This window comes from Lutjanus erythropterus, chromosome 13, assembly GCF_056507025.1.
Source record: "Lutjanus erythropterus isolate fLutEry1 chromosome 13, fLutEry1.hap2, whole genome shotgun sequence".
Classification (NCBI taxonomy): domain Eukaryota; kingdom Metazoa; phylum Chordata; class Actinopteri; order Lutjaniformes; family Lutjanidae; genus Lutjanus; species Lutjanus erythropterus.
This window is the reverse complement of record NC_139329.1, coordinates 9528755-9556659: the sequence shown is the minus strand read 5'-3', so window position 1 is coordinate 9556659 and position 27905 is coordinate 9528755. Positions and strand designations below refer to the sequence as shown.

The window sequence follows — 27905 nt, the reverse complement described above, 5'->3', positions numbered from 1 at the left end:
GAATACTGTACCTAGGTGATTTACCGCGGCTCCAGCCAGGGCTCTGAGCTCCCCACTCAGTGATCAGGATGGGGGGCAGCGGAAAGCCAGAATTTTCACATCTATCTCAATGCATTACGGTTTTATTTTCAACTAAACCGGAGTTGGCAATTTAGAGCAGTGGAAAGACAAAGCTATTTGGTGAGTTTGAAGTGTGTTTATGAACAAGCTCTTCTTAGTTCAATAAAAGACATAAACCTGAATCTCAGTGTAGAAACATTTCATCTGGCATTTTGAAATTTTGTTTTGTTTATGTATCAGCAAAGACCACTGCTGAAAGTAGCAAACTCCAAAAAGGCACAAACTGGTATTACTAGACAGGATGGGCCAGGCTAGTTGGTTAGCATGCTAACTTCAGTAGGTATCTCTTCAACATTATAAATAATGATGATATGGTGTCTTAACTGTTGCTTAGTGATGATGTCAGTTAACTTTTTTAACGTTTTAATTTAAAATTGAGGCCATATCTTACACGTTGCGCTGTTAAGAGTGAAATATGAACTCCTCCTCAGTGGTTCCTTTCATCATGCTCTTGCAGCATAAAAGTCAGTCACTCTTCTAAGAGCACCAAGTCCATTTTGTGGTTAAAGTACAACACTGCGGAGCTGAATATTGGTATACAATATTCATAACAGTTTTTGAAAATACCACTAACATGAAAAAACAACCTGCATAAGGTCAGCTCTGTCAAAAGCTTTAGGGGAGACCTGACAACAACCCGCGGGGCTTCACTATTTCATGAGGATAGGACACTGCTGAGGAAGTTATTCAGTCGCTTGGCAACAAAAGGTCATCATTTCAATCCATATCACCATATCTCATTAATTTGAGCAACTGCCAAAGGTGTTGCGGTCAGCTCCCATTGACTTCCAGAGGAAGACAAGACACACAAAATCCCAAAGATATTTTATATAGGTTAGTTATAGGTTAATTATGAATACACAGAAGGCTGGAATAGCAAGAAATATTATCAGATGCTGTTAAATTACACTAAATTAAAAAGCAAAGGCACTGCACAGAGACCTAATGGATAAACTAGTTTAACCATTTACCCATAATGAACCTACTTCAGCTGGAAACCAACTGTGACAATAATGCTCTAACATAAAAACAAAAGACCACAGCTAAGCCACTGAATACTAAAAATTGGAGTCTATGATGAATAATCACAATTATTTCAATGTTATTTAAAAAAAAGTACTACCATCTATCATAAAAACTGATAACATGGTGCAAGGTTCCAAAAATGGGACCAAAGTGAGGTTTTGGCCTGTGAAAATTCACTGTGAGCAACTGAAACTGTGCCAGTTCAAGTGAACTACAACAGAAAGCACATGGGCCATGAAGCAAAGAATTATGTTCAAGTGGTCCAGTAAAAATAGAAGTAAATAAGCCTAACTTCCTGTTGAACAAAGGTTAATACCATACCATATATCATTTTAATTAGCTCTTAAGTGACATAGAGGAATGCAACATCTACGCTCCTGCTGATTGTGGGATTCACCACAGGAGCAAGCTAAAAACAAACATTAACACAACCATAATGATGAGATGAAACAGATCCTTTTATAAAGGTTAAACATAACAATAAGAACATGAAAATGCTGGGAATTAGATGGAAAAACTGATACAACTCTCAGTCTAAATATAAAGCTAAAGCTAGCAGCTGGCTAGCTTACAATTAGCATAACAGTCGGTTTTTTGTTCGAATTAAACCATTAAGGTACATTGTGTCAGACAGAGCCAGGCTAGCTGGCTAGCTGCTACAATTTTTGGGGCAAGAGTATAACAATCAGAAAACATCAGCACTTACAGTATCAGTCTAAAAAAAAATCTGTAATCTAAACTTCACATGAATTTGATGGATGGACGGATGAAGATCACCCTCTCCAAATCTTACACACCAAGTTTGAAAGTGCTTTGAGTCAATCCTAAAATCACTGGAGCAGAGGAGCAGAGGTCCTGTGGACACTGTATAATCTTAGCAGGTGAGCAGAAACTCTACATGGAGATGAAGTGGGCTGAAGTGGTCCGAGAGGCTCGGGGGCCGGACTTTGTGCAGACTTTGCAAGAGAGGCTTGCTGAGCAGTGTTAATACATCTATATCACTGCTTCAGGGAGATTCAGCCTGGATTTACGAAGCTCTTCTACAGGCTTTCAAGTGGCCTCTCTGGCCCAAGCACAGGCTTTCAAGACACCACCTCAAAGTTAACTCAGAGCACTCTTGAGGAGAGATTGGAAGAAAAGCTTTCCTCTATTTTTGGAACGAACAGGTCATCCAAAATTGGGTGCTATATGGACGGGGCACTGTGCCAGACAACACCCTGATCTCCTCTGAGCTCATTTCTGTGCTGTTTATGGCTGAGTTTTGCAGTGCCTTTGATTCTGCAAAGCCGCTTTGCTCCTGCTGTGACAAGACCACCGTCCACAGGGCAATGAGTTGGCATGAGCGTATCAGAGTTTTTGTGTGTACACCTCTGAAGTACAGATGTACTGATCCACTTTTTTCTAGTTATGATTCGATTGCCTTAACCAGATTTGGATATCTACCAATACCATACTATACCGATATAAGTGTTCTTTCTTTCCTTCATTTCTTGATTATTTGTTGTTGTTGTTGTTAGCAGTAGTAGTAATGGTCGTAGTAGTAACATAACATGAGGCTGAACATGAACCTCGGTCTGGAAAGCTTGTGTAGTTTGTGTAATGTAACTGGTGTAATGACGTCCTTTAACCACTGTGGGGCAATGCAGGATTCTGGCCTGTGACAATCACATGTGCATCTGATAGGATGAGAGACGGCCCTCATTTGCATAATTTCCCATAATGCATTGCTGAGAGTTTAAGGTTGCTATTTTATGCTCCAAAATGCAAATGCTACTTTGCTATCCTTTGTGATGTGTTTGTGATGTGTTTGTGATGTGTTTGTAATGCATCTATGTGCTAGTTTATGGCGATTTATGTTCCTAATTATTATTTTTGTGTTGGTTTATTGTCCCACCAAAAGCAAGATGGCTAGTAAATTTCTTTTCTCCAGCTGTATCATAGCACAGTAACATTAGACTGCGCTAATAATAAACGCAAAAGCAGGGAAAGGCATTATTCAGCTCTAAATCCAGACTGCTTCAGCGTAGTGTTTACAAATAGAAAGAAGTATGGGAAACTTACGTTGTTGTTGAATTTTAGATCAGAATGTGGATTGATGTGCAATACCTATTGACTATAATAGGTCAATATCGGGCTCCAATACCAATATTGGATAAGATCGGTCCCACCTCTACTCTGAATTTCTGATGCTGACCATACATATTCCTACCTGGCCCTGTGACAAACACATATGTCATCCTGACTCTTCTCAGACGCAGCACATTTACTCAGACACCACAACCACCTTAACTACATCCATATGTAGGGCTGAGGCTGTGTTTCATTTGCATTCTTGTGCTGCACTCACACATTGGGATTCTTCTATGCAGAATAAAGTCTTAAGGCAGCACTGAGAACATAAAACAATCTTTTGATTACACTTCAGCACACATTTGTAACCATGCTGCTCCTCCTCTTGGCCTACTTTGCCAACTGCTCTGACTTTCGAAGGAAAAATCAATCTGAAAGCAGAGGATATAAGCAGCAAGCAAACAGGAAGTGCTCTAGAGATGTTCTGGAGGATGCATTACTGAGGGGACAGCATGGACCCCAGGTCTATTATCTCTTGAATAAACAAACATATGCATCCTCCCTAACATGCCTGCAGTTAATATGTCTACCATTCAAAAGCATAAGTTCAATTACCAGCCGGGCAACGACTCCCCGGGTGCTATAGCTCTATTATGCAGGAAAACCAAGGCATTCCAGCTTTGTGTCTTTTGTCTATAATCCAGTTTAGTTTGAAATAAGTAGTTTAGCACAACCCCGTAGGAGGCATGAGGGCACTGTTTTTTTTTCTTCTCTTTTGTTTTTCAGGCGCAATCAGTTCAGAATTGAAACAATTTAGCCTTTATAAGGCAAGCGTGTGAATAAAATATCCTTGGAGATGAAATGCAAAACAGGCCAATTACTGAATCCCTATTTGTGCCTGTGCCTGTGTTTTTTTTCTCCTCTACACTTTGATTAGGTTGAATTGACTGAGAGGAAAACTCAATCTAAAAAGTTTTTTTTTTTTTTAAACATCCGCTAGGGTGTTGTGAAAGAAGTGTTGTGGCAAAAAATAATGTAGAGAGAAATTTAATTAATTAGTCTGGATAAAGTGCTCTATTCTCTGGGTACACGCTGCCTTTTTTGCATAATTGGCTGATGCACACCTTACCATTTTTCACAGGCTTTTTAAGTACAATCCATCACACGACACATCTAACTAGCCCATCAAACTGCAACGCCGTGACTGGCTCACACTCCAGCGAGCACCTCAGGAGAAAATCCTGTGAAAGTGGCTCGTCTGACCTATCCCCTCCTCTTCATCATTACCGAGATCAATTGTCTGCAGAGGGCCTTTCATCAAGATCCTGCCTCGCATTGATAGACTTGTAATGGAAGTGAAAATGAGCTCAGGGTACCAATCAGGGAGTATAACCATCTTCAAAGCCTTTACACACACACACACACACACACACACACACACACACACACACACACACACAAATAGAAAATTTGGTAAAAACACTAGATCCCCTTAAAAAGCCCTATACAGCCTGTACAGGTTTGATGGATTGATACAGATTCAGCTTGTGTCCTTGTTCCTTGATGGCTGGATTGACGAATCAAGCTTGTGGTTGATGAACCACAAATTCACCACCTATCATTTCTGCTTCTTATCAGCTGCAGCTGTTGTGATCCCCTCCTCTGAGACAGTAAAGAACCTTTGGGTGTAAAAACCTGATTGTTAGCAGGCATGACAAGATAAGAGCCTGGCTGTTTGACTTCCTAACAACGTGTTATGGATTACCAACAGCTGGCTCATGTTTTCAAAATGTGATTAAGCTGATGCCTGACAATTTGCTCTTGCACAGAACGTGGAAGCTGTTGCATTTTGTTTTTGCCAATTTCTTGCTGCAATAAAAGAAATAAACTAGTGAGAAAAAAAAATTCTGGCTAAAAATTTCTGATTTAACATTCTGACTAGAAAATTTGCTCCTTTCTTTTTTCAGTTAAGTTGTGAAATGAACTTAGATGAATACAAAGCTAAAGCCAACAGCTAGTCAGCTTAGCTTAGCACAAACAATTGCAACAGCAAAATAGCTTGCGTGGCTCTGTCTGAAAGTAAAAAAATCTGTTTATCACTGTCTATAAAGCTGATTAACTGTCATATTGTATCTTATTTGTGAAATCTTCGATACTGCCCAGCACATAACCATCCATTAAAAAAAAAATAGTAGAGCCCAATCATTCATGGACTTTTGGAAATGATGCAGAAAGAAAGTCCAATATCAATACATCAGCCAATAAACACAAATACAGCAAAATATATGTATATATTAAGCCTAACTTAAGATAAAGCTTCAATCTAAAATACATAAAACATGCCCTTTAAACCTAACACATAAAATCTGCATGATCATTTGTTAAAGAAGTCTTCATATTTACACATCAGAAAATATATAGCAGGGCTGAACAAAAAAGATTTTGCGATATGATTTGTGATATTAGAGGGAATGATCATTTTTAAGTCATTATTCTCATTTTCATGGAAAAAACATGTTAAATGATTATAGTGTGATTTTTTTTCAGGCGTCTGTTTTGAACAGATGTTTTCTTAAGTGATGTATAGGCCAGGACTCCTCTGCAGAACAACAATATTTGATTTAAAAAGGTATTTTGACACACATTTTGCCTTGACAAATACTGCGCCTCTGACAAAATTGCAGTAGGCCATACTGCAATCATGAAAAAATGTTGATTTGCTCTTCAGTGCTAATATATACAGATACAGGTATAGACCAGTACAGCTTATGCCAATAATGGGCTAATAGCATTGCATCAATAGCCACAATTATTTAGTAACCTTTTAAAGACTAGCTGTTTAACATGTTACCAGAATTTCGAGGTAAGCAAAGAAAACCCACTGGCTTCATATTTACTGTACAGATATGTGAGTAGAATCAATGTTTTCATCCAACACTTGGCAAGAAAGTGACTTATATTTTCCAAAATGTCAAACTATTCATCCAAGTATGTGTCACTGAGTTTTAATAAATGTAAAAGTAAAAGGAGACAGATGCACTTACTTGCCTCAGAGAGTCAGTGAACACCCAAGAAGTGTCTCTTAACAATTTTTCACAGTCTACTGTATGAACAGAGGTTCAAATCAGACCGTAAATCATCTCAAGTCACATGCAATAAATTCACATTCCTCAATTTGTCACGTAGTTAAGATAAGCTACATCAGCCCTGTCATCACTTTAGGATAGATAACCCTCCATAAAGACTGCGTGTAGCTGCTGTGCATAGTTTACTTAAAGTCAAGTGGTCAACTGCCGGACTGGGGGCCACATGGTGCGAAAGGTCACGGAGTCAAACTCCACAGCGGACCCGCCTCGCACTGCTCATGATCAAAGCATTTAACCCGTTTGAACCCATCAGAAAACCCACAGAGTCAGCTGGTCTGGCTGGCTGATAGATAGAACACAGAGATGGAAGAGGGAGGGAGGATCTGCCTAAGAAACAGCAAAGCCCTGGAAAAAGGCCAGTGATGAGCAGGAATGAGTTGGAGATAAAAAAAAAAAAATGTGCTTTTATTGACTGTGAAACATTAAAGAATTAAAAACGTGCAGCTTGAAGCAATAAGGGAGGCCACAAAGGAGGCAGGATTAAACAGGAAGGAGACCGAGAAGGGCAATGCACAATATTATGTGGTGCCAATCTGGATAAAAGGCAGTGACAGGTTAGATTTCTAAGCTGAATGTGAAAAAGAACAACGCTGCTGCCTATCTCCAAAGGCCGAGAAAAAAAAAAAGAGGTGGAATTTAAACATGGTGAAAGCAAATAAATCTGAGTAAGAAAATTTCCGACCGAGACGTCGTAAAACACGCCAGCTCATGCTCTCTTGGTCAGCTTTTATTAACCATAATCATTGAACCAACACAGGATCCATTTCTCCTCAAAACCTTCACTCAACATTCCAGCTCGTCTCACCCTGTCTCTCTTTAAACACACTTAGTTTAAATGTCCCAGTCATGCTACAAAATGTCTTCTTTTCACGCTGAAGCCAGATGATCCTTTTTTTCAGGGGTCAGAGAGGGTCTCCCTCTGCCTGTGCCATAATCAGAGTACATTTATTTTGTCACCAGTGGCAGTCGGACATTGATAGATTCATAACGGTATAGGGAAGACCTCATTCTGTTAAGCAGAGGGTGCTTATGGATGGAGATGAAACCTGAACTTCAGGCTGAGTTTAAATGGAAGGTAGGCAAGAGGAAGACGAAGTAAGGCCCGAGGCAGAAGATACATAAACAGCTAATCAATGGAAAATCCTCCGCTTTGCCAAGTTCTCAGTGGTTATGGAAAATTGAGTTGATCGGAGGTGCCAAAAGTACATGCATTCTTTACTCAAGTAGAAGTACAGATTTGTAAGTGAAAAAAGACTCTGGTAAAGTAGAAGTAGAGGTACAGATTCAACTTTGTCTTTGCATAAATTAAAGTGAAAAAGTGAAGCCTCAGTTCTGTGCAAAGCTAACTGGAACCTCACCTTTTCTCTGTCGCTGTCTACTTTGTCTTGTTAAGTCTGTTTTTGTCATATTATGTTTTAGACATTTTTGTCTCATCTCAATGTTTTTGTCTTCTTACATCTTTTAAGTCATATTTGTTTTGTTATGCTGTTGCTCGTTACAACTTCTACATACTACTTATATTGTGTTTGTCTTGTTACGTTGTTTCCATCATTTTTGTCTTGTTATGTTTTAGTCCTTTTTCTCTTGTTAAGACATTTTTTTCTTGTTATGTCTGTTGTGCGTAATATGCACTGATGGATACAACAAGGAATCATCATTTGTGTTGTTGTCCCATAAACTGAGGTTGTAATTGGTGTTTATGTTGGGATGCACAATGGTGCAAAATAAAAATAATCAATAACTCCCCTTAAACGCATTAAAACTAAAGTAAGAAGCTTGCTTTACAAAGTAGGGCAGATATTTGTGATAAAATGTGAAAACACAAAGTACTTGGAAAAATAAATACTCAAGTAAAGTATACATACCTGGAAACTCAACTTAAATACAGTAAAAGAAAAGTATTTGTACTTAGTTACTTTCAACCTCTAGAGTTGATAAAACATATGGGAAAGGAAAAAAACACACAGTATTTTCCAAAAGTTTATCCAGTAACCCACTTAAAGTTCAACGACTCGACCCGCTGACTCGAAGTGGCAAGAAAAATGCAATTTCTGTTATTTTTCAAGATGTATTTGCTGGGTTACACGCAGCCACATCAAGGTCATGCATCACAATTCATTAAGGAAAATGAAACAACTCTAAATTTATCTTCATTAGTGGTCCATACAAACTGAAGTCATATTCGGAAATGGCAAAAGCGTTGGGCAGACCAAACAATAAGGACATAATGACAATGGAAAACCAAAGCCGACTCAGAGCCCTTAGCATTTCTTAAGGGATATTTATTGAGTGAAACCACAGTAATGGTTTGAAAAATAAACGGAGAGTTCCTGATTTCTGGTCCTTCGTTTCCCGTATTTATTTGTTCTGCGAGGGCCAACTAGACTGTGTGACCACTACTGCAAATTTGCTGTGACAAGATGCTGATTCAAGCTCTACAGAGGGGGTGAGATGTGGGTAGAAGGGAAGCGCTTTTTATGCTCATGGACTCTCGAGGACTTTAGTGATAAACTGAAAGAAAGAAAATACATCAAAATTTACTTGTTTTTGAGGCGTACTGTCAGTTGCATATTGCCAGTCGTATCCAAACTAGATTAGTCTTGTCCATGCATGGATTCCCAGTCATTACTATGCATTTGGGAGATCAGAGCCATTGTACTGCAGGGTTTACAGAGGCAGTAAGCTCCTGCAGAAACGTGCATGCATGAGCCACACAAAAAGCCAGAGTGAGGGTCCCCAACCTGCTAAGCAGATATGCTGTCAGAGGGATGTCAGATGCTGGATGTAGGAAATTGCTCAGATTGCATTTTTCCCTCTGAACCACTTTTTGAAAATAGCTCCCTGGTGTGTCACGTTACGGTTGACCACCACATCTCAGTGACAGCATGCCATTTGTTGCTGTTTATACTGGCTAGTAACAAGCACGAGAGAAGCTCAGCAAACGTAAAAAGATGACTTGTGGTGTGGGTCGATGACGAACAGCAGAAACAAGCGTCAACCATAAAACAGGCAAGGTCAAGTTTCAGTCTGAGCTTAGTCACCGAATGATAACATTCCACTTTTTACCAGAGGGGCCTTAAATTTTTTTGCGCAGATGAATAAAAAGCAATCTGAAGATGTGAGAAGTGTGAGAGTGAGTGTGTCTTTGTAAGAAACAGGACTACAGCCACAAAGCTATAACTGGTATTTTTACAACAAATGTAATGTGAAAACAATGTGACAATGTGAAAGCTGTCGCTTGCTGCGTAGTGATGCGTCTACAGAGAATTAAAGAAATCTGCAGCTCCCCTTGGCATTACAGAAATTTATAGTGAGTTTCAGCTCATTGTTTTGCTGTCCGGCTCACAACTGCACTGTTTTGGTTCAGTTTTGCTGCTCTCACAGCATTGGGCCTCATGCAAGAACCACTCGTACGAACAGTTTTGTTCTTATGTGGTGTGTACGAGTGATTTAAGAGAACTTGTCACATTCACCAGTTTTCTTGTATTTTGAATTTTCTTTCAGATACAAACACAATTTACGAGTGGTCCAGACCTGTTGTAGAGTTATGTGCAGTCAGTCTGCTGTTATCCAAACTGAACTTTTTCGCTAAGGACTCTATATTTCATTAATTTGAAGACAGTCAGTTTGAAAAATAAATTACACTTCATAATTATGTCGACATTATCCTGTTTGACTACATTTCAAATTATAATAGAATTGTGAATTTAAGCTTATCATCATTTAATCAATGATCTATTATTACCTGCTGTCAGGTGTATTGGTCACACATCTGCACATACAGGTTTATGAAGTCTTTGTCCAGTTAAACATCCTCACTTATTCTGTCCTCTGTCTCCATGATGTAAACTTCCCCTTAACCCTCTCCTCTCACTGCAGTCATTGATCGCTCTTTACTATGGGTGTGGCGAGTTGTTTTTTTTCACTTAAGTCATTTTCGTATTGAGACATTTCTTCTTTCACCCATTAATAGCACTCGCTTTTCCCATTTCTTGGCTTTAGCAGGTCTTTTAATTTCACTGCTGACGCTGTTAAAATGACAGATTTTCCTTTATGGATCTCTGAAAGCAGGACATCAAACTCCAAACTCATAAATTTCTTCTTCTGTCTCTTTGATGCCATTCACATGAATAAACACTTCCTGAACATATGGAGCAGGAAGCATGACCATATATGGTATTATTGGGGCGTTAAATGTGCATATTTGCACGTGGATCATTTACACATTTACAAACATTTTTCTGAAGTTATGTATGTTTGTTGAATAAGACGTGGCGTGTTCATACGACCACTTCATATGAAAAAAGTAAGAGAAATTTAAGACAAGAATATGAAAATGTTCTTGCATGAGGCCCATCATTTTCAGCTGTTTTCAACAAAAAAGCTGCACCATAAAAATTCACTGACCACTACCTGCTCAGCACCAAACAGAAAACAGACACAGTTAGGGACTATCTGTTGAATGTACTGGCAGCTAAGAGACAGATATACCCATCAGGAGCTGGTGGAGACCAAAACCTGAGCTACAAGAGAGTGAATACTGAACTATAATAGGACCGTCCTCTGTCCACTCAGTAAGTTAAAATAAGAGCTGCAACTTCAAAATATGTCAGTGTCAATTCACTTAAGAAAGTATCAGGAAAACAGACAATATTGTTCATTTTCTGGCACTTGAAGAAATCTAATTAAAAACAGAGAGCTCCAGGTAGAATTAATTTGGAACACCAAAGGGGCATTAGTTAATTTGTAAAGGAATTGAAACACAGATTAGCCTCATAAAATCATCACAGAATCATAAAAGTCAAGGAAGAAACTTGGAATTACTTTAATTTGTAGTTTTCAGCAGGGACGGTAAATCAAAAATGGCTGCAGAGAGAGAAATATGAAGAGCACTGGAGGGAGAGACTGACAGAAAAAAGAGCTGACAAGAAAATGGAGAGAAAGAGCCGAAGAGATCAAACAGAAAAAGAAGAAACCGTTAATGTTGCAGGCATGCCAGACATCTCTCTGAAGGTCTCCGAGCCTCCATACAGCCTTGAACTCACACAAGGGCATGATAACTCAATTCTACACCAGTGTGCCCCGAGATTACCAACGAATCTGAGGATTGAGAGAAGAATTCCCAGATGTGCTGGCACAGAAATCAAGCACCTGTATGTCTCCTTTTGGAGCAACACTCTGCTACAGGATGGTGAGATGTAACACAAAACCTTTTCTACATTGAATCAATAAGATTCAACTCAACAACAGAGGCTTTCACAGCCAGTCAGTAAACCTATACTATGTGTCTTGAAGAGAAGTTTTGGGCTGAGTTAACATGTTCTTTCTCAAGGCTTAATCACACACGATTTTATCAATGTGACTCTCAATACTACTGACATTTCCTTTCACAGATCCTATTATGGTGCAGGATTCTTTCCACAATCTGCATCCATGTTTACAACCGGTGGATTGTCCCGTGTGGCTTTGCTTTACCGCTGTGATAATCATTCCAATGTGTCACAGAAGAGAAATTAGAATTGGGTGTGGGCCAGGGTCCATTTAGTCTACACGGTCGACTGAATGTTTAAGCACAAAAACTGCAACTCAGCAGCTAAATAAGTGAGACTGGAAAACAATTAGAGAGAACAGTAAGAGCGGGGCTGAGGGGGGGAAACAGCTGAAGAGCAGCTCTCAGTCGTTCAGGGTGGGATCAGCATGCCCAACAATCTGAAATTCACATTGCAAGAAAGCTCCCTGGCTGCTCATTCATCACTTCACTTCAACGCTCGCTGTGGTATACAGTATGAAAAAGCATATAATCTAAGAGCAGAGTTTAATTAAACTGAGACAAAGGATAAATAAAAAACATGCAGAAGGACTGAGTGGAAGACAGTTCTGGAGTAGCTGGAATGAATCCAAAGAATCTGCTCACAGATTTGTTATTCAGAATTCACAATGTCTTCTTTGTATTCATCTCAAAAAAAGAAGCACATTCTTGATCAGAAAATCATGTCTGGACAAAATAGCCATTAAAAGACTCACAGTGTCCCTCCCTGCACCAGACATTAACATGAGTCTTGCAGCCTGACTGTATCTATTTTTGCCTTAGCTGGACGATGTTGAATTGATATGCAACTCAAATTTCTGCATTGAGATGGCCCTCGCACTTAATTAACAGCCTGGATCCCCTCGAGGTTTCTGACCTGTTAAAATTTCACCACAGTGCTTGCTCTTCTTGAGAATAAATGGGTTTATGAGAGCACAGTCACCTGCTCTATTTAAAATGTGTCCTGAGAAAACTAGATTTTATACAAAAAATTACACTGAATTAAACTGAAATTCCCCCACAATCCTTATGTGTCAACTGTGTCACATATGTCCCACTGACTCCACATTGTACACCAGTGTCCATCATGAAAACTACATGGACTTTTCAAACAGCAGGAAACAATCAACTTAAAATCTAAATTTTAAATATTCATGTCTTGCACTTTTTAGGTTCTTCGATCTCATATGCATTTTACACAGCAATAAGGCAGAGTTACAAAGCTGACATGAATGGGCTAGGTGTTAAAAGGAGAAATAGAAAAAAACAAATTAAGTGAAGGAAAATGAAAATCATAGTTGACTAATCACATGAATAATTCATGTTGGAAGTACATGATATCAGTGTGGCCAGCCAGGTATATGTTTGCATGCTTACTCACATTTACTTACATACATTATGTACTCATTTGACACTAAGGCTGCAACTCATGACCTTTTTAAAAATTCTTATGCAATGTCCTGAAATATTTTGTCTTTTTGGTGCCACATCCGTGTTGCTTTTAGTCACAGCAAAACAGCAAACAGTGTTCATCAAAGTATATGTTCTTGCCTTGCCTTGATTGAAATTCCAAGGTGATACTTATGTACTACACAGGTGGGATAAATGGTCAAAATTACTGTAAGACTAATGCAAAAGAACAATACATTTCCCCAAATTTGTACACCTAAGACACCTCGTGTCACTCCGACCTTTCAAGCATGGAGGAGAACCTATGGTGGCTGTGAAACCTGCTGAATCCAGAGCCAGTGTTTGGTAACATAATGGTGCAACATGGAAGAAGACCCATGCACACTGTAGATACAATATATGGTAAATGGCTCATTCTAAGGTACCCAAAGCACAATGATTCCTATTTTCAGGTGATTATACACTAATGAAAACACATGTATGATTATCATATTACATCTTGGCCAGTAAATCCCTGTTAATGTTACACACTGGACCTTTAAACACAGATTGAATGTGAAACTTATTAAACCAATGAAAAATCAAAATGGGCAGTGAGTGCCAGCGCAGGTTTCATATATGCACAGAGAGAGAAACCTCTCTGACTGATTCATATCCTGTGTTTGATAAAGGGCCATAACATCAGCTTGGTATATGAGTCTGTGTATCCTAAAATAGAGCATCCAGTGGCTGATGGTTCATGGGGAGCGACACACCATTTGACAGAAGCACTGCGCGCTGAAAATGTCTCCAGCAGACTCTCTCTCTCGCTCCCTCCCCCGTGTCCCCTCGCTGCCCTGTACGTTAATGTCTCTCTGCCTCCTCTTCAACGCGTTTTTGCTCCGTCTCCTTCGCACATGCTCCGTCTCTCTTCGCCTCTCCTCGTCTCTGTGCTGGGAGCGCCCACGGTGATGATGGGACCTCTGCTGGAAACTGCAGCAGTCCTTTGTAGCAGTGTGTGCGGGGGGGAATTTCTCGCTGGGACTGAGACCTTTTCAGGTAATAGACTGAACCGCTCCGCCTCGAGGAGCTTTTGTGAACCCTAACCCCAGCAGGGCGTGATGAGATGATGCAGCAGTGAATTTGCAGAGAGCCCTACATTTGTTTCTCTTTCCTTTGTTTGTTGAAAGTGGCCGTCTGCCCATTCCACATCTGAATGATTTCATTTCTCTTATCCATGAGAGATTTTGGCAGCAGTTTATAGTTTATTGGATATCTGGTTGTATGCTTGTTTTGACTAGGATTCCTAAATGCTGTATTAACTGTATTAAGCATACAAACAACTAACATGAGAACATTCCCAAGTGTACTGTAAACCTGTCAAAAGGCTTTAAGCTGTTCCAGTTTTAACATTAATCCTTTTTATTGAGTTTTGCATAACAATAACTTAGAAATCTGTCTAAAAAATAATTGAGTTTGTGAACAACCGTGACTTTGTACTGTGTTTAAAATTCTGTGCATAATCAAATAGTATTGTTCCAAGTGACATCATGGATTTTTTTTTTACCACAGTGAAAAGGCTACATATTCCCACAACATGGGTAATGCTAATGCTAGCGTTGTACGACGTCAGCTCTGGTCCAATCGTATTCATTTCAGAAGCTGTAATCCAGTTTTGGTCATGATCAAAAATCAAACATTGAATCTGTGGTTTATTAATATTTTTCATCTTGAAAACAGTTATTGTTTCAGTTAGCATGTTGGCTTGTCAATCAATCAGAGGCTGTATTCCTGACTTGTCGAGCATGGCAGCGCTGATCCATAGGTGTATTAACAGATCCATGCACTGATCCAAAACTCACGCTGAGACTGACCCTTCAAAATAAAATCTGTAGCAATGACAGTAATGAGCTCAACCCCGCAGCAGGCATCATGTGACTGTTGTAATTCAGTTACCGTCACACCCCTGTGTACATCCAATCTGAAACTGTGCGACATGACGCCTAACAAAGGCTTTCACCAGTCTGCTATTTTACTGGTACAGTAGCTGGAAGTCTCCAGTAATGCAGTTCTGGCTGACTGATTTTACATGCCAGTTTATTTGCTGAGACCATAAAAAGGAGCCATAAATAGGAAGTATGGTCAGCAACTGAAACAAAGGCCCAAACTATGTTTCACTGGTGTTGAAGTCCTATACTTGCAAAACGTTAAATGTAAAAAAATCACTTGATCCTAGAGTGTGCTGAAATATTTGGTCTGATTTTAGTTTAGGAGTGTTCAGAGAGGGACAAGATGTGATGAAAATATATTCAGCTAATTAAAATGAGGTGAGTTTCTTTACTCTGAGTCTGTTGTTTCCTGTAATACTTCTGGGTGAATCGATTATCCCTCATGAGAGCTTAATGAGTTTGAGAAAACAGACAAACCAGCAAATCTATACATGTCTCCAGTAAGACAACCCAATGCATGCATTAGCGAGATGCTGCAGGACACTGTTGCTGTGGGACATTCCTTTCCTCGACTGAGGTCTTACATAACATGCCACTATCGATTCACAGACACACTGGCTATAAAAAGAACGCGGCATGCAATCATTTTCAGCGAGAAGCAAAGCAAGGGACAATGTTTGATATCTGAGGCCTTGTGCTGTATTTCACATTTGTTTTTCATACCAACACAAAGCTTTGTTTTCGGGAGTTTCCATTCTTTCTCTCCATTTCCATCTTCTCACAGCAGACAAAGTCAGGGTCACAGTGCTGGCTGTCGCTGGCACCCTGCCTGTCAGGTTCACTTACGCCTGATGAACGGGAGGCTGAAGCAAACCCAGCTCAAGTCACTTTCTATCACTGCGGCTGCTCTTGCCTCATTTTACCCCAAAGCGAAGACATGCAGACTCGTTCAATCACGTGCTCGTCTTCAGAATAAAAGACATGAAGTAGCAGCACTTTTCATGCACAGTTTCAAACAAAATTTTAAAGCAACAGCTCAACATTTTGGGAAATTTGCTAAATATGAAGCTGGAGCAAGACTCTGTTAGCATACACCACAAAAAAACATACAGGAATTTAGTGGAATCAACTTATCTTTTCTCATTAAGTGTAAATCATTTTATTTATTTCAGTGAATTAAACTTAAAATTTCTAGTATTTATTTTTAAAATAATTCAGAACTTCTAACTTGAAATAAGTTGAATGAATGTGCTGTGCAGAATTCAATCCACTGATTAAATAGAATTTCAAAAGAAACATGCTCGCATATTAGCAGACTTCCCAGCATGCACTGTTTGAGACCCTTCTTTTTTTATATTATTTTTTATATGTTTGAAGAAAACATATGCGATGAAGAACCACCACAATATCTTAAGCTTAACATATTTTCTCAAGTACAAGTCACGTTTATTTGTTTTGAATCATTACAAAATTACCTTGACTTGTCTTTTCAAATTCAGTCAACTTAAAATTTTAAGGCAGGCTTCTTGCAGCCTTTACAGTGTAATGACTGCAAACGGGGGCAACAGCTACCTTGGCTCTGTCCAAAGATAACAAAATTTGCCTCACTATTTAAGAAATTACATCTAAATCCGTGAAAATCGAATTAAAAAATGTCACCTTGTGGTTTTACGTTTTAGGTGCGGTGCAATTTCTTGGCCAGGTGGTGTAACATCTTGGAGCCTCGATTCCCTAGCAAGCTAGCTACTGCCCCATCTCCACTCTTTGTGCTAAGCTAAGCTATTCTGCTATTAGCCTTAGCTCCATATTTCCTGAACAGATATGAGGGTGGTATCAATTTTCTAATAAAACTTTGCAATAAGGCAAATAACCATATGTTTAAAAATGTCAAACGAGATCAAACCTTTATGTGTTACTTTTTATTTTTCTGTAAATGTGTTTCCATTATGCATGACTCCAACTGCCCATCTCCATATCCAGACCAGAAGCGGTGGTGTGTATCCCCATGTGAGAGGCAGGTGGGTGAGGGCAGGGGGCACTGCCTGAGCCCACCAGGCCCAATCCATCACACAGTGACAGGAGCCATTAGAGCATGGAGGAGCATCTGTGGAGCCCCAGGTAAGAATGTATTGGCTGGGCTGTGTTTCCTTTTACCTCATCTAACACACAGCCAGGGTATGTATGGATGTCACATTTTGTATGCAGAATCTATAGCTCACCCAAACACACACACACTGGCGTGTAAACATGCACTGCATACATACGCATGTTCGGAGGGACCTCCCGTCTCACATCTGCCCCACCTGAACTCCTCCACATCTGACATCACCGAGGTCAGGCCTCGCCGGCCTCACCAGCTCTGCGACACCTGAGCTCTCAGCACAAGTAAACTCTGTCAATTCCGTCACCCTCCAGACACATAACACACACACACACACACACACACACACACACACACACACACACACATACACACACACACACACTCACATGCTGTGAGCATTGACCTTGTGCTAATAGCCAAAGTGTGAACAGAAAACGGGAGGTGTGAAAAGATAAAGTGTGTGCACTTGACATTCACTGAGGGCCAGCTGGGTCTCGTCCCAGATTTGGAAATCATTTTCCAGTGGCTACGTCATCAAATGTTGGACATGAACAAAAGCGATTGCAGAGGAATGTCTCAAGTTTCTCGGAAGACGTATTTGAGCCCTTGTGTACTCAGGAGCTCCTGATGGATGTACAGCATTGACATGACATCACCAAGATTATCCTCTTTATCCAGTTTGCACTGTCAAAGCGTCAGGTTTCTGTATTGTGTTTTCAAAGGGTTGTTCTGGCCATGGTCATGTCAGGAGTGTCGGCCCCTCAGGGCCTCTGGATCACACTCTACCTGCATGTTAAGTGTGAAAAGAGCTCACTGAAACTTTCTCTTTCTGGGTAAAAAATGTGGACAAAGACTAGCATTATGTGGGCTGGACAAAGCCATCCATCAAAAGAAAAGGAGTAAAATTGTAGTGAAGATGTTTACATTGAATTATAGGGCCAAACAGGTCTTGTTTTTCCCATCACTGGAGCTTGCATTCACTTCTTCAATCATCCAAACATGTATTTTACTGGTCAGCTAACAAAAGAATGAGCACCAGGTCCTCAGGACGGACAATTAATTGCATTATGCTATGGAAGAAACACCGTGAGATCACATTAAAAAGCATTCCTTCCTCAACTAAATTATCTGTAATTGTGTTTCACTATCTCTTATTGAAAATGAGCCTATTAACTAATGCTGTGCAGGAAACAGGCTCGTAAAAAAGCACGTTTTTTCCACATAAACTGTGGTTACACCGCACACCCGCTCCACTGCCAACTATGTTACATTTTGAATGCTATAAACTCATTGCCTGGGAGTAGCTCAATACATAAGAACACATGGCCGTAAATGCTTTAATCAGGCACAAAGGCAACTGGAGAATATCACCACTGTAAAGGTCAGCTTAAGTAAACAATTTAATGACAGGGTTTTTTTGTTTTTTTCCACGTTTGAAGACAAGTCTTGGAAAGAACTAATTAGAGAGCGCTGGCACCGGTTATCAACACTGTGAGTGTTGGTGGGTTCGACACTAAACATACACACTAATGACTGCAGGGAGGAAAAGGAAGGGGGAAAGGTATACAGGAGATTATGGGGGATCATAAGTGAAATTGCAATATTCAGTAAGAAAGAGGTGTTTTGTATGTACAAACTGTTAACCTCAACAGTGTGTCTCGGCTGCCTTAAAACTGTAAGTTGACTGAATTTTAAAGGGCAAGTTGTTTTATAAATTTTGGAATTATTCGATTTGAAGTGTAAGGGGGGGAAGGACATGTCGGCTCACAACCTGAAAATATCTAATTGCGATGATTTTGATTGCTATTGCAACTGTGATGTGATTTGTGATTTTAAATATCATTGTAATTTTTAGATAATTATTCTCGTTTTCATTGAAAAACATTGAAATAATTATGGTGTGATTTTTCCACCAAACAAAGATGTTTTCTTAAGCTTGTAAAATGTGATTTGTCGGCCAGAACATCTCTGCAGCGCAACAATATTTAAAGGGATAGTTCACCCAAAAATGAATATTTAGTCATTATCTATGACACGCTGACTGAACTAGTTTTTCAGTCCACAAAACACTCCTGGAGTTTTACCGGCTTTCAAACATTAATTTAAAAATATTTTCACCATTTTGTTCGTCTCATCATGTTTGTTGCAACAGGCCATATTGTGATTCGGATAAAATTTTGATTAATTGCTCAGCCCCGTTCGCAATGTTTTAATTGTGAAAACAACCAACCATGACTTATCTTAAAGTTTCAATCATACAAGTTTTCTTCAAACTATAAACAAGGAGGCTCTCAGGAGTGTTTTTATTCTCAAACAATGCATCATGGGAAGTCAGCTAAAAAGCTGATGATGATTGTTTTATAACTTAATTAATAAACTTAATAAGTTGGTTGAATTCAGTATGATATGTTTATTTAACATTCATCATTTCAAGGCACAAGACTTCAAGTTAGAACAACCCAAGTTTTAAATTGTTTTACTAGAAATTTAAAGTTGAATTAACTTGAACAACTGCAATATGTATATTTCATTAAGTCAATGAGAGAAGATTAGTTGATTTCACTAAATTCCTGTGTGACTTTTTACAGTGTATATTCATAAAAAGATTATTTAATAGTGCTTCTGAGAGACTCAGATTTACCTAAAGAGCTCTGTGTTTTTCCTAGAAAGGTCACTCGAGCATGCAAAGGTTGCACCAGATCTCTTAATAAAAGCTTTCCCCACAGTTTGGATGCCAAGAGCTTTGACTCCAGCGTCACCGTTAACGCAACACGTGCTTATTCAATTACTGTCTGGGCACTATTGTTCACTTCTCATCGTCTCTGTTTTCTCTTTGATTCTTTCAGCCAGAGGAGCTCCTGCGCTGCTCACATGAACGCAGGCAGAAACGGACTTAAACATGCGTTAGCTTTTCCACTGGGTGCTCTGTATAATGTTTCTAATGTTTAATATTCACAGAATCTTTTAGAGAATATAAAGTTGGCATGTGTTTGTCTAATCCTTTTAAGGATTTTGTGTTGCCCAGGGACAATTTAATTTGTTGAATGAATGGAAGAAATGGATCCATGTAAGCTCTGAAGCTGACATTACACAGACAAAAGCCTGCGAGAAGAAACACATGCACAGTACACAAACGAATTATAGTCTATTCAAAGTGACAATATGCTCTGACCTAATTTAAATACAGCATGCTTTAATGTAAGATGTCTCTTTTTACACACTTATTTCTTTGCTGTTACAATCCTTAAAGAAGCTGTTATTTTCTAGGTTTATTTTTATACTCAACAAAAATATAAATGCATCATTTTCATTTTTGGTTCCATTTTTCTTTGAATTGAAGTATAAAATCTAAGAGCCCTTCTATGCAGACAGAACGTTCACTTCTTTCTCATTTTGTCCACAGAATTGTTAAAATCTGTTAAAATCACATTTGCCAAGCTCATCCATTCACCTGATATATAGAGAAACAGCATGATTCACAATAAAAGACAACTTTAAAATGTGCAGTTTTAGTTTTTTATGCTGTTTTTTAGGCACTAAATTCTAGCGATTTGACTTAGGTCTACAAATAATGTTTTCCCCTGGAGGGCGAAGTCATGACCTGCCCTACTCAGAGGCAGAGTAGAGCGGGTCATGACTTTGCCCTACTGGGAAAAAAAATTGGCCATCTGTAGCCCTCTGTGAATTAACCATAGTTCACTGCCTAAAACACAGCCAGAAACATGCGTGTTGATTGAATGTGTAAGCAGCTTATTTTTTTATTTTTTATTTTTTGGAAATATTTTTTGGGGCTTTTATGCTTTTATTTATAGGACAGCTGAAGATATGACAGGAAAAGGGGGAGAGCGAGTGGGGTGATATGTGCAGCAAAAGGCCGTAGGTGGGAGTTGCTGCTACAGAGGACTTAGCCTCAGTACATGGGGCGAAAGCTACACCAACTGAGCCACCAGGCCACCGCAAGCAGCTTATTCTACTGTTTATTCTTAGGCGGTGACCTCTAGTGGGCGTAGTAAGCAGGCAGGGACGGAGAAGTAGCCTATAAGGAGCAAGAAAGTTCACTTATGGAGGAGGTGGGGTGGATGGAGCTAAAAAAAAAACCCCACAAGACTTTTGCCCAAGAGACTAGGGCAAAAGTCATGACACAAAAACTTTAGAGCTGTTTAAAGTTTTGAGTAATTTAAAATTTGTTATGGGCGTTACTTCTGTCGCATGAGTGACATCACTTCAGTCAGGTGACATATGCAACATAGTTATTTTAATCCAAAACATGACCTTTTTCTAAACCTACCCGCGTAGTTTCATTGCCTAAATCTAACTAATGTCACATGATGTATGTAATGTAGTTTAGGTTCGCTAATCCTTTCACTACAGGTACTTTCCATCAGTAATATATGCCATTCTGGGTGTAACTGGCAATTGACCGATTCATTCTGTCAGACATGTTGCTAAAAAAGTTTTTTCAAGATATAACTGCAAACTTTAGAACATTTTTTAATTTGACCAGTCCGAGACACACCGCTGCAATAATCTTGCTGTTAAATTAGCATCTCAATGCTTCACCTGTCATGTGGATTAATAATTTGTTCAGTGCTCACTAACACAGAGTCTGTGAAACAAGTTTTAGATAAAAAACTTCTGAAGAAGTCTTTTTTTTTTTTTTTACTGCAATTCATGAAAAATGGGAGCAAAAACAAAAGTGTTGTGTTTTGATTTTTGTTGACCATAGATATGGTTCTAACAGTAGCACATGATTCACCTATTCCAAGATCTGTTACGCAATAAATCAAGATAATATCCATGCATTGCTTCCTCTTCCCTCTGATTTGTATGCAGAGAGTCTGCAGTTAAAGTCTTGATGAAATGAGTTATGGACCTACACGGAATTACAGTGAAGCTCACAGTCTCGACTGCCTTCAACCTTCAAACCGCACGCAGAAGCCGTAATGACACAATGGGAGATTTGCAGCAGATATAAAACTGTAATGTAATTGACTGTGCGCCACAATCAGATAACCAGCTTGGTGGTAAAAACGCAGCGCCGGCCCAGTGTGGCCTGTCAGTCACGCAACAAGCCGGACTCTGAGGTTGCATGTGCTCAAACAAGGACAAAGCTGAGACAGTTCTTTTTTTGTGCTTTTATGCCACGTTTCCCTCTCATCACACGACGTTACTGTTACGCGGCCGCTTTCCCATTCATACGCTTCAGATTTGGGAGTTAGGGTCTGAGTTTTCAGCACCTGATAGATCTCAGGCCCTAACCTGATGGAGGGAAGTGTATTTATCTTCACTGGGATCATTTTCAGCTCTGCACACAACTAACGTTCAAGCAGGCAGCTGGAGGTTCGTCTTGCCCTGAGGAATAACTCCCTTTGCTTCGCATCAGTCAAAGTGTTGCTTCTCTCCACAGAGACAGAGAAAGATGAATGCATACGCTGCTGTTAGCATGAGGATTACAGACCGGGTCACTTTACAATACATATGAATGTATGATCACAGAGCACCATTACACTACAGACAGACAAGTCTTATGTGAAAGAAACCTCCCAAGTTAATGTGGTTGAAGTGATGATGACAGCTCTCTGTCTGTGCTTCCTTTTATGTTGTCTGTGGTGCGACTAAATGACACGCTACGATAATGACAATTGTCATCTCAAAAAGCGAGCCATATATGGCAGCCTCACTTCCAGAAAAATACGCTCTTTTACGGTCTCAGCAGAATGAAAAACAGTTAGTTGTTTTGCAGAGTGTTTTCCCAGAGTGCCTGACAACCCACGCAGTGCTGCATTTGCCTCCTCAATGCAGAGTCACCCACTGTGAGAGAGCTGGAGCCTCACTTTTCCTCTTTGCTGCTTCTTTTCAGACTATCTAATGTGTTGGTTTGTTGAATTTGTCATTTCACGGTGTTTGTGTCCAATTCGGTTAAAACTTGTTGGATCTGATACTGATTTTTTTTCTGTGTGTTTTAAGTGTGTAATATAGAGACAGCCTGGATGGCTGCAGTGTGTCATGTTAAACATGAGGATATATAGTATACCTACAGCCTTTGTTGAAGAAACACTGCCTCATTCAGAGGTTCCTTGGTGAATAATATGTTTTCCACAATAAAAATAAGATGGTTAATATTATTAATAATATGAAGAAAGGAAATAATTTTCCTGACTCCTTTAACAAGAAATGACATGAGAATCACACACGACTCAGGATAAAGGCCGTCGTAGACTGAACTGTTTTTTAGGCAAATGTGTTTTGGGCTGCAAATATTATATGTTATAATTTAAAAGATCAGAAAATTTGTCATCAAAATTTTGTAGATCTTGTGTCTTCTTCTAAGTCTTTATGGTGGAGAGGTGGATCAGACACCACAGATTCAATGTCTTTCTCGATTCACAGTCCTTACAGACTGTACAGTTCAAATTTTATGTGTTAGAAATTTTGCCATTAGATTCTGTATTTAAAGTGATTTTGCTGCTCTGTTCTGTACACATGGCATCAATTACACGCCTGTCCATCCTGGGAGGGGAATCCTCTTCTGCATCTCTCCCTGAGGTGTCTTTATTTTTTTCCTCTCCTTGTTAAAAAGGGATTTTTTTCAGGGTGGAGATTTCCTTACGCTTTTGAGGGTCTACAGAACAGTGTCGTAAAGCCCCCTGAGGCAAACTGTGATTTGCAATATTAGGCTATATCAATACAATTTGACTTGATTTGACAAAACTAAAATCAACTTAACTTGCTCATAAAATAAAAAGAATTATAGGAGGCCTTAAAATCTTGTGTAAAAGGATAAAAAAAAAAAAGAATTGGAGACTTTTCAATGCAAAGAGGTTGATTTATGCTTTAGCTTTTACTATCTTCTGGGAAACTGCAATGCTCTCTGAACTGGATGACCTCAGAAAAAGAACAAACTTCAAAGAGACCATATTGCACCCATTTTAGCAGCTTTACTCTGGCTCAAAATTACTCAAAAGTTGTTTGACAATCTATTACTAATTTACAAGTACAGCTGCAATGATCAGTCAATTAATTGATTATTCAGTCAAAAGAAAATTAGTTGGCAACTACTTTGCTAATTGATGAATCATTTCATTTTTCAAGCTAAAAGTTCAAAGATTTTTTCCCTCCAGCTTCTTAAATTTGAAAAAAAAGAGTCTTTGGGTTTTGGACTGTTGCTGGACAAAATAAGCAGCGTGGAGACGTCATTTTGGGTTCTGCAAAATTGTGATGAGCATTTTTACTTTTATTATTTGCACCAACCGACCTCCATACTTGGTTGACTGTCTCTCCCTCTGTACCCCTACCTTAGGTCACTGAACACAACTGCATAAAATCTGACCATTTTTAACACTTAAGATTACTGACCAGTCTGCCTACAAACATTCGATATGCAACTTGCAACTATAAATTTCTTCAAGAATATCTATGAGTCGCTTTTATGTAGTTTCTCGTTGCCTCACTTATTTTACTGAAATATTTGACTTCCATTGTATTCTAAATCTTTTAAAAGAAACATTTTTATGCAGTTTTACGTGACGCACTGTGAGCTGAAACTTTATTTATGATCATTCTTACGATCTCCACTGAATGAGCGTCGGGTCAAAAACTCTCACCGACATAACAATCACAACACTGTGGAATTCAGAAGCTCCACCGGACGCGCCGCGCTGCAGCAGAACACATCTGCCCCTGGAGACGCACGCCAAGTTAGTTAACCACGATGGCAAACCATGAAAGAAATCTGTGGGGCTCACTCCATGCCAGGAGTGTAACTATCTGCCAGTCCATTTTTTTTTCCAAAGACAATTGGATCAGCAGGCTTTGTGGATTTTCAATCAAAAAGCTGAAAAACTGTCAGCTATGAGGCATCATCTCCTCCAGCCCTTTTGGCCCTGTTTCCTCTCTATGTCTAGCCATGCCTGACAAGCCATTAGAAGGCCTGTCTGCCTGCGGCAATGGATGGGCCATACTCCAGAGGACACAGGGAGTCAGATAAGACTTAAATCATGAGAGGACAGTGCAGAGAAGACAGCAGCAGAGGCCCTCACGCTTTCACTTCCACACTACGCTGAGCAGTAAAAGGGCGAGGCTGGATTTGCTCTTCAATTAACCATTTTCTCTCTTTAATTTGATCTCAGAGTCTGTCTCTCTTAGTTTTTGCCTGCCTCTATCCCTCCTCGCCACGTAACATTTCTTTAAGTGTTTTTTTTTTTTTTTTTTTTTTTTTCTGGGTGTGCCGGACAGCCACAGTCTCACTGGCCGCTCTGGAGCCCTTTTGTCACGTTTGTGCACTCGTCTTGTTGAATTTGTTATGATGGGTCGAGAGTCATGGGTGTCACATTGACTAGACAGCAAACAGTAAATACTTGTGACAGGAGCTGTTGGGGAAAACGGCTACTTAATGGCTGGATGCTTCAAAAGCGACAAGAAAATATAAAATGGCCATCGCTTTTTGTTGTCTCAGCTATTTCTTTTGAAAAATGCTTTAATTTTCTTCTCTTTCACAGTGTGCACTGTGAATATACAAGCAAACAGGCACACACACAAACACATACACACACAAACACAGTCATATATCAGTACATGCACAGTACACACTGTAAAAAAAATCATGCAGGAATTTAGTTAACACAAATCCAAGTTTTATTTATTCAACTTAATTTAACTTAAAATTTATTCTCAGACGACTATAGACCTTACAAACATGATTTCTCTTTTTAGACTTGAAATGATTAGTTGAAGAAAATGTACTGTAGAAAGTATTAAGTTTCTAAAGAAACATAATCAGCATATTGGCACATTTCCCAGCATGCATTGTTTTAAAGTTAAAACTCAAACAGAAAATGTAAAAGGAAATTGAATTAGTTTGTAATGTTCATCAGTCTGTCTGAAGAGTTGGTTCTACTTAATATCTTACGCTTCTTACATGTTTTCTCAAGTACAACTGAATATGAAGTTGATATGACTAGAAAAGTTTATTTCTTTTACTTCATGACAAAATTACCACAACCTGTCTTTTCAAATTCAGTCAACATAAAATTTTAAGGCAGCCCAGACACTAACTTTGTTAAGTTAAAACAAATCATTTATTTTTACAGTGCACACAAAAGAAGGAAAACTCTTGCACATGTGTTACATGAGGCAAACTGCTCACTTTTGATCATCAAGTTTCAAAATAATAAACATTAATGGGTTGATTAGCCATTATTCTCACCTTGAATTTACTTTTATGGGCTTCTTGTTAGTTATATTGGTTCTTAATTTAGATGTTTACAATTTAGTTTCTCTTTTAGTTTCTCCTGAAATGGACATATGAATGTTTAAAGTGGAGCCACATTAAGGGACAGATTTTGATTCAAACAGGCAACATCTTGAAGGACGTAAAATGTGTAACAGCCAGTTTGTTGTGGGTTTTTTTAGCATTAGAATGAGTTTATTCCTGAGGCTGAAAGAGTAAAGGTTATAAGAATTTAAATTTCAGCAATAAAACTGCCTCCTATCAATTATTTTTATGATTCTTCATTACCATAATGATACTCATTATTCTGATCATTTACATTCATCTCAGATTATGCATCAATGGATGGGTATAAATGGGATGGGATCAAATGCCTTCTGCTGCCTTCTGTTTGCTTTCCTTTCTCAACATGTGTGTTTCCTTGCTTTTACCAGAAAACACAACAATCTGACTTGAATGACACAGCTGTGCACACATTGGCAAATTTCCTTTGAATTCTATTAATGAAAACAAAACAAAACACACACATTTAGCACACACACAGGCACACACACCACTATTAACTTTTCACTGCCAGATTCTTGTGAGTCAGGGTGCCGGTGTAGGAGATCAGATAAATCAGACACAAGTGAAAAAGTAGCATCAGAGAGCAAACACAAACTGTTTACCTTGTAGAGGAGCATGATGACCTGTCGCAGTTTAAGCCTGTGGTAAACGCAGACGTCGTACAGCGCCGATACAGCCAGGACGGTCACTCCGAGCTCCTTCCACAGCATGCTGCATGCAGCACAGCTCAGGCTACCCAGGAACCAGGCCACGAGCCGCCAGGGCCCGGCGTGGCCCCGCAGCTTACAGTGCCGTATGTAGCACAGCAGGGACAGCAAGAAGAACAGGGCGGCGCCTTCGTCGGCGCGGCCCACAACGCCCGCCACCGCTTCCGTGTGGATGGGGTGAGAGGCGAAGAGCAGGCCGGCCAGCAGGCTCCACAGGCCTCCTCCAAGCAGCAGGCGAGCCAGGGAGGTAAACAGGCCTGTCACGGCCCCGTGGACGACCACGTTAACCAGGTGGTAGCCCCAGGGCTCCAGCCCGCCCAAGGCGTGGTTGAGGCGGAAGGAGAGGGTGCAGAGCGGTCGGTAAGACTTATGGCTGCCGCTGTGTGTGAGTAAGGTGCCCCAGAAGTCATCGTAGAAGATGTTTGTCCAGGGGGTCTCTGGGAGCAGGTCCTGATTGGTCTTGATTGCACGGCTGTGAAGAGAACAGCAACAGATTAGAGGAGGATGATACTGTAGATAGAAAGATCAAATCAATAAATGATACAGCGCTGAACACTGACATTTTTGTCAATTCAATTAATGTCACAAAGCTTCCCTGCCTGACCACTTTACCGCCCTGCCACATTCAATAAAAGTGCTCCGTCTGGAGACAGTGTTTATGGTATACAGTATTTCTTCTGGCAATGTACTGCAGACTCTCTGAGGAGGATGCACAGCTATTCTTTACCAGTGTGGACCAAGCAGAAAATATAGGTTGCCATGAAATGAAACTTTACATTTGCTTACAGCTT

At 39.6% G+C, this 27905-nt stretch overlaps 1 protein-coding gene across 1 annotated transcript in view; it reads right to left on the bottom strand.

Moving 5' to 3' along the window:
* Window positions 1–27905, bottom strand: part of tmtc2b (transmembrane O-mannosyltransferase targeting cadherins 2b) — a 134318-nt gene that overhangs the window by 47628 nt on the left and 58785 nt on the right. Inside the window, exon 2 of the mRNA XM_084734511.1 lies at window positions 27010–27586. Coding sequence (XP_084590637.1) covers window positions 27010–27586 — 577 coding nt within the window. The remainder of the gene's footprint in view (window positions 1–27009; window positions 27587–27905) is intronic.